This window comes from Camelina sativa, chromosome 10 (genome assembly GCF_030686135.1).
Source record: "Camelina sativa cultivar CO46 ecotype springtype chromosome 10, ASM3068613v1".
Taxonomy (NCBI): Eukaryota; Viridiplantae; Streptophyta; class Magnoliopsida; order Brassicales; family Brassicaceae; genus Camelina; species Camelina sativa.
In genome coordinates this window covers 20,040,548-20,059,560 of record NC_141889.1, presented here as the reverse complement: position 1 = coordinate 20,059,560, position 19,013 = coordinate 20,040,548, and the positions used below count along the sequence as shown (strand labels likewise).

At 36.1% G+C, this 19,013-nt stretch overlaps 4 protein-coding genes across 48 annotated transcripts; 3 read left to right on the top strand and 1 right to left on the bottom strand.

Moving 5' to 3' along the window:
- Positions 1-377: 377 nt before the first annotated feature.
- On the top strand, positions 378-5,241 carry LOC104719242 (uncharacterized). 44 transcript variants are annotated; one of them, XM_087469460.1, is made up of 13 exons: positions 603-720; positions 797-953; positions 1,091-1,192; positions 2,212-2,233; positions 2,599-2,695; positions 2,864-2,969; positions 3,049-3,233; positions 3,356-3,501; positions 3,699-3,790; positions 3,936-4,276; positions 4,422-4,485; positions 4,715-4,777; positions 4,999-5,241. In XM_087469460.1, the coding sequence occupies exons 3-13, from the start codon at positions 1,190-1,192 to the stop codon at positions 5,182-5,184; spliced, it is 1,305 nt and encodes a 434-aa protein (XP_087325586.1). In that variant the 5' UTR covers positions 603-720; positions 797-953; positions 1,091-1,189; the 3' UTR covers positions 5,185-5,241. The 44 variants fall into 44 exon arrangements, 33 of the variants coding, with proteins under 33 accessions (XP_019086878.1, XP_087325600.1, XP_087325595.1 ...); XM_019231333.2 differs by lacking the exons at positions 603-720; positions 1,091-1,192 and adding an exon at positions 378-558 and having other exon boundaries at positions 2,588-2,695; XM_087469474.1 differs by lacking the exons at positions 603-720; positions 1,091-1,192 and adding an exon at positions 425-558 and having other exon boundaries at positions 2,614-2,695.
- A 152-nt stretch (positions 5,242-5,393) lies between these two features.
- LOC104719243 (pollen receptor-like kinase 1) lies at positions 5,394-6,646 on the top strand. The gene is made up of 2 exons (XM_010437119.3): positions 5,394-5,754; positions 5,815-6,646. Exons 1-2 carry the CDS (start codon positions 5,562-5,564, stop codon positions 6,375-6,377), a joined length of 756 nt encoding a protein of 251 aa, XP_010435421.1. The 5' UTR covers positions 5,394-5,561; the 3' UTR covers positions 6,378-6,646.
- Positions 6,647-7,680: 1,034 nt separating this feature from the next.
- LOC104719241 (putative clathrin assembly protein At5g35200) lies at positions 7,681-11,895 on the top strand. 2 transcript variants are annotated; one of them, XM_010437106.3, is made up of 16 exons: positions 7,681-8,079; positions 8,330-8,465; positions 8,563-8,632; positions 8,747-8,844; positions 9,099-9,240; positions 9,331-9,431; positions 9,522-9,605; positions 9,759-9,809; positions 9,900-9,965; positions 10,049-10,114; positions 10,207-10,287; positions 10,368-10,445; positions 10,609-10,755; positions 10,843-10,921; positions 11,031-11,143; positions 11,238-11,895. In XM_010437106.3, exons 2-16 carry the CDS (start codon positions 8,361-8,363, stop codon positions 11,601-11,603), a joined length of 1,647 nt encoding a protein of 548 aa, XP_010435408.1. In that variant the 5' UTR covers positions 7,681-8,079; positions 8,330-8,360; the 3' UTR covers positions 11,604-11,895. The 2 variants fall into 2 exon arrangements, with proteins under 2 accessions (XP_010435408.1, XP_087325585.1); XM_087469459.1 differs by having other exon boundaries at positions 7,735-8,079; positions 9,331-9,605.
- A 2,154-nt stretch (positions 11,896-14,049) lies between these two features.
- Positions 14,050-16,148, bottom strand: LOC109126937 (uncharacterized). Its single transcript, XM_087468298.1, has one exon. The coding sequence runs from the start codon at positions 16,107-16,109 to the stop codon at positions 14,193-14,195; it is 1,917 nt and encodes a 638-aa protein (XP_087324424.1). The 5' UTR covers positions 16,110-16,148; the 3' UTR covers positions 14,050-14,192.
- Positions 16,149-19,013: the final 2,865 nt, after the last annotated feature.

The window sequence follows — 19,013 nt, the reverse complement described above, 5'->3', positions numbered from 1 at the left end:
TTGAAATCCACTCATGCTCCTCTGAGTAGTGCCCTCCATAGTCAAATTGTATGATGCTTTTCATCGCCTCCTGTAATTACAATTACAATCGTGTTACTAAAAAAACACTTACAAAATACCAACCATAGTTATACCAATTATATCATTTGTACCACTATGTCTTAGTTACACCATTTGTACCAGTTATCCTTTTTCCTACAATTTCTGGGTTTTCAAAATCGGATTTCACCATTTCTCTGATTCAACACAATTTAACAGCCCTAATTTCATAATGCAACTAATTTTTGTTATTACCAATCGACTGTGTGCTACCCAAACACTAAAATTTGCAAAAAAAATCTATAAATCAAAAATACAATATTCGATTCACTTTTATTACCAGACCGGAGCTGAATTGGACGGAAATGGAAAAGCTTTAAGTGGAGACAAAACAAAATGAGAACCAGAATGTATGAAACAAAAAAAGCCTAGTGCTCGATATTCTCTTTCACCTCTCGTCAGATTGTTTTTCTACGCAAAACAAAGTAAAAAAGAAGCAATTCCGAAGAAGCTGATACGGTAATAATGGAGGGAATTAAATTTTTTCAAGAACCGAGGTTTTTATTGTTTTTTAATTTCATTTTTTTTCTAATTCAAATTAGTAAGCATAGAGTGGTATTTGGGCACAGCACATTAAATTGGGATGTGAGAAAATTTTTTCCCTTTTGAAGGGCAAATTAGGTTGGCGTCCCTTGGAGCTTCGTCTCTTTTCTTCATCATCTTCTCACTGATTCTTCCTTTCTTTCTTTGTTTGCAGGATTTAATCAAGAACTCAAACCTGAACACTCCTTCTTGAGTTCTTTGCATTAAATCCCCAAATTCAATTTAGGGATTTCAATCCCATAGCTTTTTTCTTCTTCGCCGGCAACAACATCGGCTTCACCACCTTCTCCGACAAGCACCTTTCACTGCTGGTAATTCTTTTGAGACATCATCCTTGTCTCCTTCTTGGTCTTATTATTATGTCCAACTTCTTCTTCAATCGGAGTATTTTTATTTTGCCGATGCATCTCTATCTGTTTTTTTTTTTTTTTTTTTTTTTTTGTGTTAGGGTTTGTACTGGATCAAACCCAATTGCTGGTAACAAAACCATTTAAAAAAAAAAATCAAAATCAGTGATTTGTGGGTTTGTGTCCTTTTGTCTTAAGAAATGGTGGGTCTGTAAGCTGTTGTTAAATTTGTTGTTGTTGTTATTGTTCCATAAGCTTCTCTGCTTTTTTTTTGTTTGTGAGAAATCTGAGTTTTGTTTGACGCTATTGCTCTGTTAGACTATGTGTGACGTTTGCTTTGTTTTTATATGTGACGTTTGCTTTCTTTTTATATGTGATGAAACCTGAATCTCAGAATGCTTTTGTATAATTGATTAAGATTGGTTTTGTTTATCGATCGTTGAATGGTTCTTTGATTGATTAAGATTGGTTTGCCGAGATACTCATGTACATTGAAATTCTTTGTCTTGATACTGATGATATCGTTTGGATTTGAGTTTGGATATGTGGATTTGTGTCTCTTTGTGTTTGGATTTGTGGGTTTGTGTTTGGATTTGTGTCCTTTTGTGTTTGGATTTGTGGGTTTGTATCCCTTTGTCTTAAGAAATAGTGGGATTGATGTTCAATGTCAGGTGAACTTTTCTGAATCATTTTTTTTCCTTGGAACATGATTTTGCTTGAGATTTTTGTAGGAAATTGTTAATTACTTTATTAAGTGTGATCTTTGTAAGAACAGAAGTAGGATTAAGATATGAGTAAAACCAATCTTATCTTTGTAGGATACTAGTTCGTGGCTTATCAAAGTTATTCGTTTGCCTCATTTGAAGTAGTGACATAAGTTTTTTCTGATAATCTAGATAGGAGAATATGTAAACGTTAATTCTTGAATCCTTAGAAGATGTGATTCTGTCATGGTTTCCTGACTCTGTTTCTGTTTCTTTAGTGCCTTAGTGTCATTAGTGAACTTAGAAGGTTGATGATTCTTGTTAGTTTGGCTAGTTTTTTTTGGCGAAGGAGGAGCTATTGCATTACATGTCTTTTTGATGAATACTTCTATGATGTGAGGTCTCGTTTTTGATTGTTTATATAAGCCGTTTATGTGAAAGAATGTCAAAAGTGTTGTGACCTTAGATGATCAAAATAATTCACGCTTTTTTTTCTTTTCTTAATATGGTTTCTGCAGATTGTTGCTTCTCGTGTTTATGGTAAGTGTTCATCACTCTGAATTTTATTAATAAACTCTTGATTGTGGCTCTGTTGAATATAGAACCAGAAATAGAGTTTTTAACGAATCTGATCATAATCTTGAGTTTTTTGGCTCGGTGCTAGTCAGTAATAATGCTTCTTTCATCATCGCAATTTCTCTCATATTTAGGCAAAGATTTTGGTTATCTTTTTTATTATCTGCCGTTCATAATGATTTTTACATCTGTATTTTACATCTATATTTTGTCTTTAATCATCAGTATTTTGTCTTTAATTACTTCAGGTTCATAATGATTTTTACAGTAAAAGTAAAATAATATTGAGTTTATATGAACGTATATGGGTCTAAATAGGTTTATCAAAGGTTTCAACTGCTTAGGTCAATCTCAGACGATGGCGAGCAGAGTTTACGTTCATTACCACCACGCCGATGCCTGCAGCAAAGCTCGCTGGAACGCCAGGTTCAGATTCTTAGCAATTTATAGTTAAAAATTGGATCGTTTCCGATTTGGGGGCTTTTAGTTAAGGAAGATACTGATCCTGAACCTTACCAATTGTTGAAGAGAACACATTTAGAGCTCATAACATCAAATGTTTTGGATACTAACTTGCTTTATTTTGTTCGGCAGAGAGACCTTTAGGTTTATGTATGATAGGCCTTGGCAACACGTTCTTGATTTCTATTCAAATGCAGTGGAAGGGAAACTTTCAGTCCTTGATTTGTTTCAGCCTAAGGTTAGTTTATCTTTTATCACCAAGTTGTGTCAAGATGGCTTGTATCGTCCTCCTGATTGAAATAGTGTTCAAAATTTAGAAATATTTGGTCCATGATGATGGGATAACTGAAGGGATGCCTCTTGAAACCGAATTGGAGACTTCTACTAGGAAAGACGGGAGATCCGGGAGGTGGGAAAGAGTCAATTTCAAGATCGTTCTTTCGTACAGTGGGACTAGTTTTGATGGATGGCAGAAACAGCCTGACTTACACACTGTTCAGGGGTAGGTTACTTTCATCCTTTCTTGGGCACATTGCATTGGAAAAAGGGTAACAAAAGCACCAAACATGTACTTGCTCATTTTCCCTGAAAAATGATTGTTCTAGCGTTTTGTGGTTTCTTAAGTGTGGTAGAGAAGTCTCTCGGGGGATTTGTTGATGAAAAGAAAGCCCAACTGCTCAAGAAAAAATGTAAACCATTAGAAGGACGTGTACTTGTTGCTGGAAGAACGGACAAAGGAGTGTCTGCTCTTAATCAAGTTTGTTCTTTTTGTACGTGAAAATTCTGATTCCTACGAAACTAGTTAATGGCTTTTCTTTTGTTCTCCATGAGTACTCCAATTTTTGGCTCCTGAGGGTTGGCTCTTATTCAAATTAGCAGTAAATCATTATGAGATTATACTACTTGTTTAAATGACATGGCCATACTGGCTAGTCAACGTGATTAATTTTAAGTTTTTTTCTCTTAGATACCTGGAGAAAAGACATTGAACCCACTGAAATTGAAGATGCTATCAATAAAGATTCTTCTGGCAAACTTAGGGTTGTGTCAATCTCTAAGGTATACACTATACACAAATTGAAGATGCTATTCAGGATGGGTTTTTCGTCTTCTTTTTGAGTTTTCTGCAAAATTTGATAAAAATTATTTGTAATGATACACAAATTTTCTAATCATATTTTTGGAACTATGAACTGAACTGCAGGTTTCCAGATCATTTCACCCAAATTTCTCTGCAAAATGGAGGCGTTACTTGTATATCTTTCCTTTGGGTGATACTGAGCCATTGAGCGAAGGTGGCAAGAACCATGAGAACTTTATCTTTGATGAGAACCGTGAAAAGCAAAGAAATGGACTCTTAAGTGAAGGAGTAATATTGAGCGAGGATGATGAGCTTGAAGTTGAGGAAACCAGGAAAAGTTTTCAAGTAGTAGCGAAACCAAGTGAATTCAGTGTAAGCAAGGTTGATCAACTTTTACAGCAGCTTCAAGGAAAAGTATTATCGTACAAGATGTTTGCGCGTGATACGAAGGCTGCAAGAAACGAGTAAGAGCTCACACTTTACCATCGCAACAGTTCTAGACCACTTTCTTACCAGCATGATAATTTACCTTTCTAATCAGCATGATGTACATTGCCATAAATTTGAAGTGTAAATGGTTTCTTATATGGGTTTTCTTTGACGTTTCAGAGGTCCACCTACAGAATGTTTCATGTACCATGCACGGGCAGCTGAGATTAGATTGTCCTGTTCTGTATGTGTTTGATTATGTTCTCACATTATATGTCATTTCTGTACTTTAGAATCAGTCATTCTAATGCCACTTGTTGAGTTAAGGTGCTACACGCTATAGTTTCTACTTAAGATATGCTCTTAGCTCTTCATTTTTGTGGCATGGGTTTTTGGTGCATCAATATTCAACATTATGGAGATTAGCTCCCCATGGAAAACTAAAATTGACTTCTTTTGATGAATTGTACCAGGATTATGTAGAAGGAAGAAGGGTTATGTGTGTTGAGCTTGTCGCTAACCGATTTCTCCGCAAGGTGTTTACTTTAAGCCTAATATTAGCTTCAATTACTCTTTCGTTGCAAGTTTTGGTTCTTTATAAAAAAGATTGCCTTTAACTTTTGAAAAATAAAGAATCACACTGTACACAAGAGAAATGGTACAATAGCATCCCTGATGAGGATCTCATCCCTAAAGAGTCCTAATTTTTTCAGATTTTCTCCTTCACTTAAATCTTAATTGTTTTTGTAACTTTCAGATGGTAAGAGTTCTTGTGGCAACATCAATCCGAGAAGCAGCTGCTGGTGCAGATAATGATGCATTGTTAAAACTGCTAGAAGCTTCATGCAGACGAGCCACAGCTCCTCCAGCTCCATCTGAAGGTCTCTGTTTATTTGACGTTGGTTACACTGATTTTGACCCTCAAATTTCTCTCATTTCCTGAGAATAGCATGTAACATTTACTCACATATTGAATGGAATCTGCATGGTTTAGATTAAATTTCCGCTTGTCGTTTTATTTAAGTGATCCAGTTTTAAAAATATTTTAGCATTTTTATACAAATTAGAAAATTACATGTCATTTACAAGTGTCACTAATTTTGTATTAATATTACTAAATATCTATTTTAGACTAATAAGTTATTATAACAATCTTAATAATCTTAATTATGAATAATGCCATAACTATTGGATGAGTTTGGTGGGTGTAGTGTAACATATGAACTACTTTACACTATTTGAGTTTTGATTGGTTCGGCTGAGATACATGGGAGTGGATGTTTTGAAGCATCATATAAAGCAGTGCTATCAAGCGGACAAATGATGGTCGTGAAGAGGTTCAAGCAGATGAACAACAGTGTAGGGAGAGATGAGTTTCAAGAGCACACGAAAAGATTAGGGAGGTTAAGGCACCATAATCTGCTTCCCATTGTGGCTTATTACTATAGGAAGGAGGAGAAGTTATTGGTATGTGATTTTGCTGAGAGAGGAAGCTTGGCTGTTAATCTTCACAGTAAGTTTTACACTTCAAGTCTCTATGATTTATTGTTGCTTAAGAGTCAAATCTTTGTAGGTAATCAGTCGTTAGGAAATCCAAGTTTGGACTGGCCAACAAGATTGAAGATCGTGAAAGGAGTTGCAAGGGGGCTGTTATATCTCCACCATGATCTACCTAGCCTAATGGCTCCACATGGTCATCTCAAATCCTCCAATGTTCTCCTCACCAAAGCCTTTGAACCACTTCTCACAGACTATGGCTTAATTCCGTTGATCAACCAAGAGAAGACACAAGTGCACATGGCAGCCTATAGATCCCCTGAGTATTTGCAACACCAACGTATCACCAAGAAAACTGATGTATGGCAGCTTGGCATACTCATCTTGGAGATCCTAAGCGGAAAATTCCCAGCCAATTTCTCGCAAGGTAGTGAAGAGGATTTAGCGAGTTGGGTGAACTTGGGTTTCCATGGGGAATGGGCACCAAATTTATTTGATAAGGAGATGGGCAAGACAAGCCATTGTGAAGGACATATTCTCAAACTCTTGAGGATCAGATTGAGCTGTTGTGAACCAGACGTGGAGACAAGGTTGGACATAATAGAGGCTGTGGAGAAGATTGAGGAGTTGAGGGAGTAGGAAGGGCATGATGACGACTTCTATTCAACGTATGTGAGTGAAACTGATGGGAGGTCATCTAAAGGAGTATCAAGCGATAGCATCAACTTGACATCAGAAGAGACAAAAGTTTGCTCTTGTTCTGTATAAAAACAATGAGAGTTGATGGATGTGTGGACATTTACCTGTCGAACTGAAGTAGATGAACGCTTGATCTCTTTTATATCATAAATGTATCTGCAACAAACATGACACACAAATGCGTGAATCTCATTGATTATTACACGTCTCTTCCATCTCTCCATCTCTTTGTAGATAATGACATGATTACTTCACACATTCATCATATATGGCATGTACATAGATCTTGCAATACACCCCATTAACTAAAAACCATTGTCAAGGCTACATCCTTGCCCATTAATTATGAGACATTAATATAATAAAGTCTTGCTTGCTCTAATACATTGTATGTATATAGCATTAATTTAGAATAGTGACAATTGTATAAATATAAGTGTACCATGTTGTTAAATGAACAATTATGAGGGATGAACCTCTCTCATTCCCCCCTCTCTTAATCAACCAATAAAAATTACCATATAAATTTATTAAACAAACTAAAACAATTAATATTCTATAAATAAAACAATCAAAATAAATCAACATAATTTAACAAGATAAAAAATATTAAATCAGAATTTTTAAATCATTAACCCTAACATTATATATTGTTTTTTCAATTATAAATTCTAAACCCTAACCATTATTTTAAAAACTCAAATCGACATATAAATTATTTTAATTGAAAAATCTAAATCCTAACTACTCTTTTATAAACACAAACTGCAGTATAGTTTCATTTTGTAAAATTTAAGCCCCAATCATCATTTGTAAAATCTGAATCCTAACCCTTCTTTTATAAATTCAATTCGACATATAATTTCCTCAATTAAAAATCTATACATTATGTTTTCTTAATTTATTTTATTTTTCTGTTTTAAAATTTGATTTATTTTTTAAGTATAATATGATATTGCATATTGTTATATTTTAATTGGATAATTAAGAGGAGATAAACTAGAAGGGTTCATGAAAAGTGAATCAAAGAATAATTTTAAAGTTTGTTACTACAATACACCCACATAAGTGATCCAGTATTTAATTGGACTGGTCTAATAAATACTAATAGTCTATTTAGTAACATGTTACACAAATGATAAAATAATACTGTGAACTCACAAATGTCAATAATTTATCTTGACAGTTCTAACATTTATTTGGCTAATAGCAGCATAGCAACGTGGAATAATTGCCAAGATTTGACCAGTTTTCAAACTTTTAAGAATATAAGTATAAACAAAGCAAAGCAAATGATAGATAAAACTTTCTTTTTATAAAGAAGAGAATAAATATTTTTCGTCGGCGGCCAAACCAAACCAAATCACGTTAGCTCTTAGCTCATTTTCGCTAAGACTTTGTTTCTTTTTTCGTCCAACGTACAGCCAAGAGGAGACTCTGACTTTGTACCTCTCTCTCTCTCTCTCTCTCTCATCTTCTTCATCTCTCTTCTTCGATTCGATCCATCTTCTTTTTTTTTAATATTCTCATGCCGTCTTCGTCTTTCCTTTCTCCAACCCCTTTTAATTAAGAAAGACACCGCGTTGATATATTCTTTCTTCCTGAGATTTTTCCTTCTTGGTTTCAAGAAACCTTGGATCAGGTATGGATCTCGATTCGTTCTGGTTTCAATGTTTCTGTGAGACTATCTTTTTTTGTTGTAAGATCTTTCTGTTAGTAGGGCTTATGGGAATTATTGGGTTACAGAGCAAAGATGTTTCCTTTATGGTAGATTTGATGTCTCTGTTCTAAGATGACATGAGGGTTTTGTGATTTAAGACAAAAGTTCTCATCTTTTATCTTTTTTTTTTTCTGCGAAATTCAAAGATGACGTCTAACGTTAAAGGTTTCAGGGTTTCGGTTGTTGAGGAGGGAGAAACGAAAATGTCGTCAGGTGGTGGAGGATCACAGAGCAGTTTAAGGAGGTATCTTGGAGCTATTAAAGATACCACCACAGTTTCTTTAGCTAAGGTCAATAGCGATTACAAGGTAACTCTCTTCCTCTGTTAAAAAAAATCTTGTTTTTTTTCTTCTTATTATGCTTCTGCTTTAGCTAACAAAGGTGGTGTGTGATGGGTTTTTGCAGGAATTGGATATTGCTATTGTCAAGGCTACTAATCATGTGGAGCGTCCTTCTAAAGAAAGATACATCAGAGGTGGGTAAATCATAGATGGTTAGTGCCTTGGTTGCAAAATATTTGTTTGCGCCCACTGATTCCTTTACAGCAAAAAAGACGTATAACGAGTTGTGTGTGTGTGTCTCTATGCAGCTATTTTCATGGCTATTTCAGCAACAAGGCCTCGTGCAGATGTTGCATATTGCATCCATGCTCTTGCAAGGCGGTTATCAAGAACACATAACTGGGCGGTACGGTTTTTATTTCGTTTGTTGTTTGCTGGTGACCTTCACATATGTAAACTTATTAGGAATGTGCTAAGAACTGGAATTGCTAGAGATATAACATTAGTTAAGTATTCTTAGTTTGTAAGATTTATCTGCTACAGCTTCACTGTCTGTTTTTGTGAAGTCGCAATGAACTTTTTTGATTATCTATTGTTGTAAATACGGTCGTGGTTTTATGTTTAGTACTTGCTGCTTGCTGATTCTTCTTAAATTTACAGGTTGCACTGAAAACTCTTATTGTTATTCACCGTGCCTTGAGGGAAGTGGACCAGACCTTTCATGAAGAAGTTATTAATTATAGCAGAAGCAGGAGTCATATGCTTAATATGTCTCATTTCAAAGATGATTCCGGTCCAAATGGTAGTAAACTGCTTTTATTTTCGTTGACTCCCTTTTTTTATACAGGTAGCTCTTTGGTATACTTATCTTTCTTTTACCCCTTTTTTTCAGCTTGGGCTTACTCTGCTTGGGTCCGTTTCTATGCTCTATTCTTAGAGGAGCGGTTAGAGTGTTTCCGTGTTTTGAAGTACGATGTTGAGATTGACCCTCCAGTAAGTTTTGGTTTTCAACTCTTTCCTCTTATGAGCTCTCAGAGAGTTTTCTTTCACTCTACAATTCTCAAGAACGTGCTATACATGCAGAGAACCAAAGATTTGGACACTCCTGACTTGCTCGAACAACTTCCAGCTCTCCAAGAACTTCTTTTCCGTGTTCTTGATTGTCAGGTGATAAATCCGATTCAGGGTTTACGACGTCAGTTTTGTTTAGTGTTTGATTTTGTTAGCAATGGTCATTAGATGATATATCAAAGTAAATTTCTATTATCTTGTATCTCTTTCACTCTCGTTCAACGACATGACATTGGTGCATCTTTGCAGCCTGAAGGGGCAGCAGTTCAAAATCACATTATCCAGTTGGCACTCTCAATGGTATGCTATACAGTTAACTGGCATTAACTGTTCCTCGATTAAATTTTGTTAACAGCATTTGTGATTGTCGGTCTACTTCTCACCAATTAGGTTATATCTGAGAGCACTAAGATATACCAAGCACTAACAGATGGAATCGACAATTTGGTTGATAAGGTACGCAAACGCGCTTCTTTTTCTGCATATATATTTTTTCTCCCTTTCCTGACTTATTCAAACACAAATTTTCCTTGTAACAGTTCTTTGAGATGCAACGAAACGATGCTCTGAAGGCTTTGGATATGTACAGGAGAGCGGTAAAACAGGTACATACAACCTCTTAACTGGTGTGTTGGTTTCTACTTTAACGTTTGTTTGGCACAAGAACCACCTTAAGTTTGGTTTCATTGGTGTTCAGGCAGGGAGGCTTTCTGAATTTTTAGAAGTTTGCAAAAGCGTTAATGTTGGACGTGGAGATAGATTTATAAAGATTGAGCAGGTTGGATTTTCATACAAATGTAAATAGTAATTCGGTTATTTGTGCGATTGTTTCCTCACCATATCTTGTTTTGCATGAAGCCTCCCACTTCTTTTCTACAAGCAATGGAAGAGTATGTGAAAGAAGCACCATTAGCAGCAGGGGTCAAGAAGGGGCAGGTATGAAGGCTGTCGTTGTTTCTTTATCTATTCGTTTGTTCTTGGCTTTGTAAATCCAAATATGCTAGGCGTTTCCTGTTCTTTTTTGCATGAACAAACTCATCACCATTTCCTTCACTGTGATTCAAGTTGCTATTAACACTTACTTTTATGTTAACGGCAGGTTGTTGAGAAACTTACTGCTCCCAAAGAGATTTTGGCCATAGAGTACGAAAAGCCCCCAAAGGTTGTTGAAGAGAAACCAGCATCACCTGAACCAGTTAAAGCAGCAGAAGCAGAGAAGCCTGTAGAGAAACAACCTGATCTTCTGGTGTGTGTCTAGTGTCTAACTATTCCCAACCTAGCGTTTCTTTTTCTTGGAACTAATGTGCTGACTCATTTGACTTTCTCCTGCTAGTCTATGGATGATCCAGCTCCAGTGGTCTCTGAACTCGAAGAGAAAAATGCTTTGGCTTTGGCTATTGTTCCTGTTAGCGGTATACAGTTTATTTCACACATGGCAGTATTAGTATATCATTTCTTAGATCCTGTTTTCCCAGTAAATAGACAAATTGAAATCAACCTGATGTTTTTTTTTTCATCCAGTTGAGCCGCCACCTTTGACAACTGATTTTACAAATGGGAATTCGAGTGGTTGGGAATTGGCGCTTGTGACTGCCCCAAGCTCCAATGAAGGTGCCGCTGCAAATAGCAAATTGGTAAAGTTGTCCCTTCCTCTATCTATGTCTCTTATATTTCAGAAAGTTTGGGTTTATGACATTAGATTTCTTCATGTGTCATTTGACTGAAAAGGCGGGTGGACTGGACAAGCTTACACTTGACAGCCTATATGAGGATGCAATCAGAGTGACTCAACAGCAAAACAGGAGCTACAATCCATGGGAACAAAATGGAATTCATAACGGTCAAATGATGCACCAACCTTTCTTTGCATCTAATGGAGTCGGAGCTCCTCTTCCTATTCAAATGGCGAACCAAAATCATCAAATATTTGGGTTTCAGCATCAGAACGCAGGAATGATGATGGGGCCTGCACAAACTTACCAGCAACAACAGCAGAATATGAACCCATTCGGCAACCCATTTGTATCCAATGGTAATCCACACCAACCGCATGGCCAGGTTCAAGGTTACAATCCATATCCGAGCTATATGTAAGGTAAGGTGTGATACGATCTGACACGAGCAAGCAGGATAAGATCCATATTCAATCCAGTCAGGTGGCAGATGTCTGTTATATATATAAATGTATACAAGTATATGTTGTGAGATGATTGTAGCTAGTGAGATTCTTTTTGTTCAGTAAATAGTACAGTACGTCTGCTTCTGTGTGCATGTATCAGTGAGAGGAAGTTACGTTTTTGAGGACACCATTTGCTTTTGAATTTTTTTATTCAAAACGTCTTGTAACAATAAATTTGTTTTCAATTTAATACACTTACAAGTCAAAGGTAGCGATGAATGGTATGATCAATCTCTCTTCTTTAGCTTGTGGTCAGAACAGATGATTATTAATATTGAACACCAACATTATCACACTAAACAACCTGATGCAAGACAGAGGAAACACCAACTTCATTGAGAAGATAAGTGACTGCAGTGGTGTAACATAACAGCTCATGAAGTATATAACAAGATAGTGAAGTAGAACAGAGCTTGTTCATAGGAAAGGCATAAGTTAAAAGGATTTAGAGAACAGAGGGATTTTCTGAATAACTTGTATTTTCCTCGTTAACTTTTGGGTTTTACGTCCTTTTATATACAAAGAGAAGGAACACTCTAGAATCCTACAAAAACAAAACTTATATTTATGTACAGCTGTATTAGGGTGAGTCATTAGAGGAGGATTCTCAAATCTGTTTGGATGGGAGAAGACGACACCCTTCTCCCTACCGGCTCTGCAACTCTGTTTTCACCGTTGAGACGTTTTCCCATTGCCAATCAAACTTTGATGTTGTTGGACTTGGATTTGATGTTGTTGGACTTGGGTTTGGGCCTCTTTGTCTTCACATAAATGATTGCAGCAGTGTCTTCACATAAGTGATTGCAGTGTCAGTAACAGCACATGAAGTATAATGTCAAATATAATAGAAATAGAATTATTTTATTGAGTTCTTTTTCATAAGATTAAGGCATACATATATATAGTGATTAGCTTTGACATATTAGTAATACTGTATAATGTAAACCTTCCTAAACACATAAGGAAATAGCTTGTACAATAAGTAATATCAAGATCTAGAATATTCTTCGGGGTGGACTTCACTTCATTAATGGACTTTACGGTCCATATTACTTGGTCCGCAAGATACACATCTTGCTTCCCTAATTCTCCCCCGCACGACAAAGGTGGGACGCAAAACGCAAACTATGCAACCACAAAGCGGAACACCTATGTCGTGGACACTTGTCAAGGACGGACAAATCATGTCAACAAACTCATCAGAATATAAACTTTAGTTTTGAGAAAGGGATGGAATTTCAGCTCGTCTTCGGTTTTGGTAAAAAGGGAATAACAACATCCCGTGGGCGCAAATCCTGCAACTCCACAAACAATTGTCCTTATCTTGGACAGTCCACAAATCGGACTAATAATAACCTAAACATAAGTGTTCCAATAAATCCCCTTAATGATTAAACTATAACCAAACTCCCCCCCCCCCCCCACAATGTTAAAACTATTACCAAACTAAAATATTGAAATATTTTAAAAATCATGACTAATTCCTCTGAAACCCACAAAACCTTAACTATAGCCACTCGTAAGAATCCCCCACTTAACAACTCTTGCACAAACGAAATAAAACGATAATCAGATATAGAAAGCCAAATACTTAAATCTTTGAAAAAAAACGCAGACACGTACCACTAACCTCTAAATAATATTTAAAATAAAAACACCAAACTCCCAACTTAATTTAAGAGAGAAACAGAAATTAATAATAATAATAAAAAAAAATCTAGATAACTTAACGATCAATCTCATCATCATCGTCAGCATCTTCTTCGTCCATGAGATTTTCCATGATCACGAAAAGATCACACAAGATGCGGAAGCTTTTAGTTTTGATCCGCTAGATCGATTGCTCTGATACTATGTCAAATATAATAGAAATAGATTTATTTTATTGAGTTTTCTTTGATAAGATTAAGGCATATATATATAGTGATTAGCTTTGACATATTGCTAATATTGTATAATGTAAACTTTGCTAAACACATAAGGAAATAGCTTGTATAATAAGTAATATTAAGATCTAGAATATTTTTCGGGTTGGACTTCACTTCATTAATGGACTTTACGATCCATATTACTTGGTACGTAAAATACACATCTTGCTTCGCTAATATATAAAAAGATAGTGAAGTAGAACAGAACTTGTCCATGGGAAAGGCCATGTGGAATCTGAAATTCCCAAGAACCATTAAATAGAAAAATTAAGAGATAAAAAAAAGGTGTTCATGGTATGACGATGGTTTCGACGCAATCATTTTGGTGCCCACCATGATGTGATATACGGTTGATAAGAGAATAGCGCCATCAATGTGCGAAATGAACATATTACAAATTTATAGCCAATTCAAACAAATATTTAAAAAAAAATTCATTTAAAACTAACAGAATTTTATTAGTTAAATAAAGGCATAACAAAAAAAATGGAAAGAAATTATGAGAAAATTCAAAGGGATAAAATCATCGGAAGAAATTATTGCAACCACGCTTGTTGGTTATGAAACAATTAAAAATCAATAATAAGGTGTCTTGGAGACATATGGTGGTGGTGGAGACTTGTAGGTGGCTTTTGGAGAAGGAGAATAGTATGGTGAAGGTGGTGGAGAATTGTATTCTACCTTAGGAGACTTGTAGTTCACCTTTAGCGAAGGAGAGTAATATGGTGGTGGCGGGGAGCTATAGACGTATGGCGGTGGTGGAGACTTGTAGTCTACCTTAGGAGAAGGAGAGTAATATGGTGGTGGTGGGGAACTGTAGACGTATGGCGGTGGTGGAGACTTGTAGTCTACCTTAGGAGAAGGAGAGTAATAAGGTGGTGGTGGGGAGCTGTAGACGTATGGCGGAGGTGGAGACTTGTAATCCACCTTTGGAGAAAGAGAGTAATCTGGTGGTGGTGGGAAGCTGTAGACGTCTGGAGGTGGTGGAGACTTGTAGTTCACCTTTGGAGAAGGAGAGTAATATGGTGGTGGCGGGGAGCTGTAGACGTATGGCGGTGGTGGAGACTTGTAGTTCACCTTTGGCGAAGGAGAGTAATATGGTGGTGGTGGGGAGCTGAAGACATATGGTGGTGGTGGAGACTTGTAGTCTACCTTAGGAGAAGGAGAGTAATATGGTGGTGGTGGGGAGCTGTTGACGTATGGCGGTGGTGGAGACTTGTAGTTCACCTTTGGAGAAGGAGAGTAATATGAAGGTGGTGGGGAGGTGTAGACGTATGGGGGTGGTGGAGACTTGTAGTCTACTTTAGGAGAAGGAGAGTAATATGGTGGTGGTGGGGACCTGTAGACGTATGGGGGTGGTGGAGATTTGTAGTCTACCTTCGGAGAAGAAGAGTAATATGGCGGTGGTGGGGAGCTGTAGACGTATGGTGGTGGTGAAGACTTGTAGTCTACCTTCGGAGAAGGAGAGTAATATGGTGGTGGTGGAGAGCTGTAGACGTATGGTGGTGGTGGAGACTTGTAGTCTACCTTAGGAGAAGGAGAGTAATATGATGGTGGTGGGGAGCTGTAGATGTATGGTGGTGGTGGAGACTTGTAGTCTACCTTCGGAGAAGGAGAGTAATATGGTGGTGGTGGGGAGCTGTAGACGTATGGGGGTGGTGGAGATTTGTAGTCAACCTTAGGAGAAAAAGAGTAATATGGTGGTGGTGGGGAGCTGTAGACGTATGGTGGTGGTGGAGACTTGTAGTCTACCTTAGGAGAAGAAGAGTAATATGGCGGTGGTGGGGAGTTGTAGACGTATGGTGGTGGTGGAGACTTGTAGTCTACCTTCGGAGAAGGAGAGTAATATGGCGGCGGTGGGGAGCTGTAGACGTATGGTGGTGGTGGAGACTTGTAGTTTACCTTAGGAGAAGGAGAGTAATATGGTGGTGGTGGGGAGCTGTAGACGTATGGTGGTGGTGGAGACTTGTAGTCTACCTTCGGAGAAGGAGAGTAATATGGTGGTGGTGGGGAGCTGTAGACGTATGGGGGTGGTGGAGATTTGTAGTCTACCTTAGGAGAAGGAGAGTAATATGGTGGTGGTGGAAAGCTGTAGACGTATGGGGGTGGTGGATATTTGTAGTCTACCTTAGGTGAAGGAGAGTAATATGGTGGTGGTGGGGAGTTGTAGACGTATGGCGGTGGTGGAGACTTGTAGGCTACCTTAGGAGAAGGAAAATAATATAGTGGTGGTGGTGGAGAGGTGTAAACATATGGTTTTGGATGTGGCGTATAGTTAGGGCCTTGTCTTTTGTATTGTTGTGGAGATGGTGGTGATGCCGAATAGTATGGGGAATACTTTTTAAGTGAGTGAGGTGGTTTGTGGACCGGTGAATTGTATTGCGGGGTTTGAGGGGAGGAGTAAGGATATGATGTGACTGTAGCCGCGATGGCACTTAAGACCACGACATAAACCATGCAATTCACTCGCCCCATCATTCTTGAGGATTTCATAATACTCGTCGCTCTTTTGGTTTCTTTGTTTTGGTTATGATATTACAGGAAAATGAATGTCCTTTATATATTATTTTTCTTCCGTGTGTAAATACTACAGTATCTTCCCAACTTGGGTTCGTGCTATAGTGTGGCACCACTTTCTACATTTAGAGGACGTGCTAGGTTGTTTGTTTAAAAATAGTGATGTGTGGGATGTATGAAAAATTATTAGATTCTCTAACAACTTTCTATAGGTTTAAGATGTTTTCACATTATTTTATTTTATTTGTATTGACTTGATTTGTTTCGAGAACTTATAGAAACCAGTTTATTGAAAGATTGTTTAGCCATAGAGAAGACTAAGTAACAACACTATCAGCGGAATAAATTAATTTAAATAAGATTATTATGAGTAAAGTTATACAATTATGGAACCTCATTTGTATTAAACATAATATGTAATTAAAGTATTTTTTAATTCAAATTTTCATTTATTTCTTATAAGAATATGTTTCACTTGTGAAATCTTTGAACGTGAAACAAGTTTTAACATGATAAATAAAATATTGATAAAATGTTACTATTTATGACAACATGTCTTTCATGTGGTTTAAAAACCAATTTACTGAAACAGGATGAATGATTACATCAAAAAAATATTTAAAATTTTAAGAAGTGTAATATAAGATTGATAGAAAATGTAAAGATATGAATACTAGTAAGTTCAAATTTTAATTTTAATTTGCTGATTTTTGGTTACATTCATTTCTTTTTTTTGTGTTTGGGAAAATATTTTAGTATATTATTTGGTGAATATAACTATTTTTACTAATTAAGTTAGACATTAGATTTAAAAAGTTTTTAAAATATTTTTTCCAAAGTACATGTTAACAAAATATAGTACATGTGAAAGAAAAAAAAATCAATAACATGGCTTGTTTGTTAATTTTTGGCTAAATATATAATGACATGTAGTTGTAAATAGTATAATCAAATGAGGGTAAATTGCTAAAAGTTGTTTGAAGCTAGCATAAACACATCACCATTTTTTCTCAAAACATGCTTCCCTATTAATATATAGGGGATAGTTGTTCAAAACATTATATGTACTCGCATGATATGTAAAAAATTGATACAATATTAAATTTTGAACTCCCATGGTCAATGCTACTCAAACCCAGGCGACTTGGTTAGAAGAATAATTAAGCAGGCTATAATCATTCATTTAATCAACCTCGACTAAGTTTTTAGACTGATCACTGTACTAGACCTATTTTACACTTAGAAACATCCTCGCCACTAGGTCCAAATGGTAACAGCAGAATTGGTTGTGCGGGACAAATAATTTGATAGTGCCGTACGGTTCAACTGCGTTACGTGCAAGACAAATGTATTTGCGGGACAAGTGCGGTTAACGTAAAATAAGCGGTATATAATAATGTTTGATTGGTGAAAAACATATTGCGGTACATAATAAAATGTTCGAATAGTAAAAAGACAAATATAGATAAATATGTTAGAGTGCAAATATTAAATAACTAGTATAAATGTAAATTATCATTTTTTATGTTAATGAATAAACATTTTCATATATTTATGAATTTTAGATACCCCAATTAACATTAAATCATCTTTTATATTGGGGGATATTCAAGGTTTAAGATAATATTTTTTAACAAAAATTAGTACACCACATCACATATTTTCCAATGTTTATCTAATAATATTAAATAAAAATTTATTTTAATATTATTTGAGAGGAGTGAAAATTATGGTAGACTAGATAATATATTTATGGAAAAAATAATAACAAATCTATGATATCTATTATATTAAAGCAGAAGTCGAAACGTCCCACATTCAATCTCATGCACGGATTACCGTTTTGCCATTAATGAAAAGTGCCATTGACGTTGAAATATTTTGCTCCTCGACGTAAATTTACCTGTTTTTGCATGAAAAAAAAATAGACAAAAATAATTTAATTACACAAAAAGTTATTTGCAAAACTAGAATTTGCTAACTTAATCCCTAATATTTTCAGAAAACATCCTTTTTACAACTATGGTTCTGTTTTATAGTACAAATTCAGATTTGAGATATTTAATGGGAAAAATGTCATTAAAATCCCCAAGTTAACATTTTTGTTGATTTAAATCACGAAGTCTTCATTTGTTGAAAAAAATCCTCACTTTTTTATTGACTTCTATTTAAATCATGAAGTCTTGTTGACTTCGCCGTTTGAAGCACAACGTTAACTGGCCAGACAGAGATATTAAACGGGGTTAATTAGGCGTTAACGAGATCCGTTAATTACATACCTAAATCGAACCCGATTATCAATTCCTCCCAAAATCCCCAAATCACAAACCCTAATTTGTGATTCCTCCTTTCTTTTTCGATTGGATCTTCTTCTGCGAATTCAAATGATGACTCTGGCTCCACAAACACACTTCGATGGCACTCCAAGGTCAAACGAAGCTACCACCAATGTCTCTGAGCTAGAACTCATCTGTTGAACTCGAAGAAGAAAAGAGAAATCAAATAAGAAAAGAGAAATCGAAGAAGAAAAGAGATTATCGATTGGGGTTTGAAATTTAGGGAAAATGAGAATCGATATCTCAATTTGGGGGTTTTAGGGTGTTATAAACAGCGTCGTTTTGCTATTAACGGATCTCATTAACAGATAATTAACCACGTCTAATTTCTCCGTTTGGTCACTTAACGTTTTGCCTCAAAAGGCCAGGTCAACAAGAGTTTGCGAATTATTTGGAAGTCAACAAAAGATTTGTGTTTTTTACCTCCAAATCCAGAGTTTGTGCTTTAAATCAACAAAAATGCTAACTTGGTGATTCTAATGACATTTTCCCGATAATTAATGGGCTTAGATTTTTTAAAGATAGAACGACGTTAATCTAAAAA

Coding starts and splice junctions, on each gene's coding strand:
- LOC104719242 (XM_087469460.1), top strand. Junction 2,696..2,863: donor AAAGCTCGCTGGAACGCCAG/GTTCAGATTCTT, acceptor TTTGTTCGGCAG/AGAGACCTTTAGGTTTATGT. Junction 3,502..3,698: donor TAATCAAGTTTGTTCTTTTT/GTACGTGAAAAT, acceptor TTTTTCTCTTAG/ATACCTGGAGAAAAGACATT.
- LOC104719243 (XM_010437119.3), top strand. CDS start 5,562: ATGATGGTCGTGAAGAGGTTCAAGCAGATGAACAACAGTGTAGGGAGA. Junction 5,755..5,814: donor CTTGGCTGTTAATCTTCACA/GTAAGTTTTACA, acceptor AAATCTTTGTAG/GTAATCAGTCGTTAGGAAAT.
- LOC104719241 (XM_087469459.1), top strand. CDS start 8,361: ATGTCGTCAGGTGGTGGAGGATCACAGAGCAGTTTAAGGAGGTATCTT. Junction 10,756..10,842: donor AGAAACAACCTGATCTTCTG/GTGTGTGTCTAG, acceptor TTCTCCTGCTAG/TCTATGGATGATCCAGCTCC. Junction 11,144..11,237: donor CCGCTGCAAATAGCAAATTG/GTAAAGTTGTCC, acceptor TTGACTGAAAAG/GCGGGTGGACTGGACAAGCT.
- LOC109126937 (XM_087468298.1), bottom strand. CDS start 16,109: ATGAAATCCTCAAGAATGATGGGGCGAGTGAATTGCATGGTTTATGTC.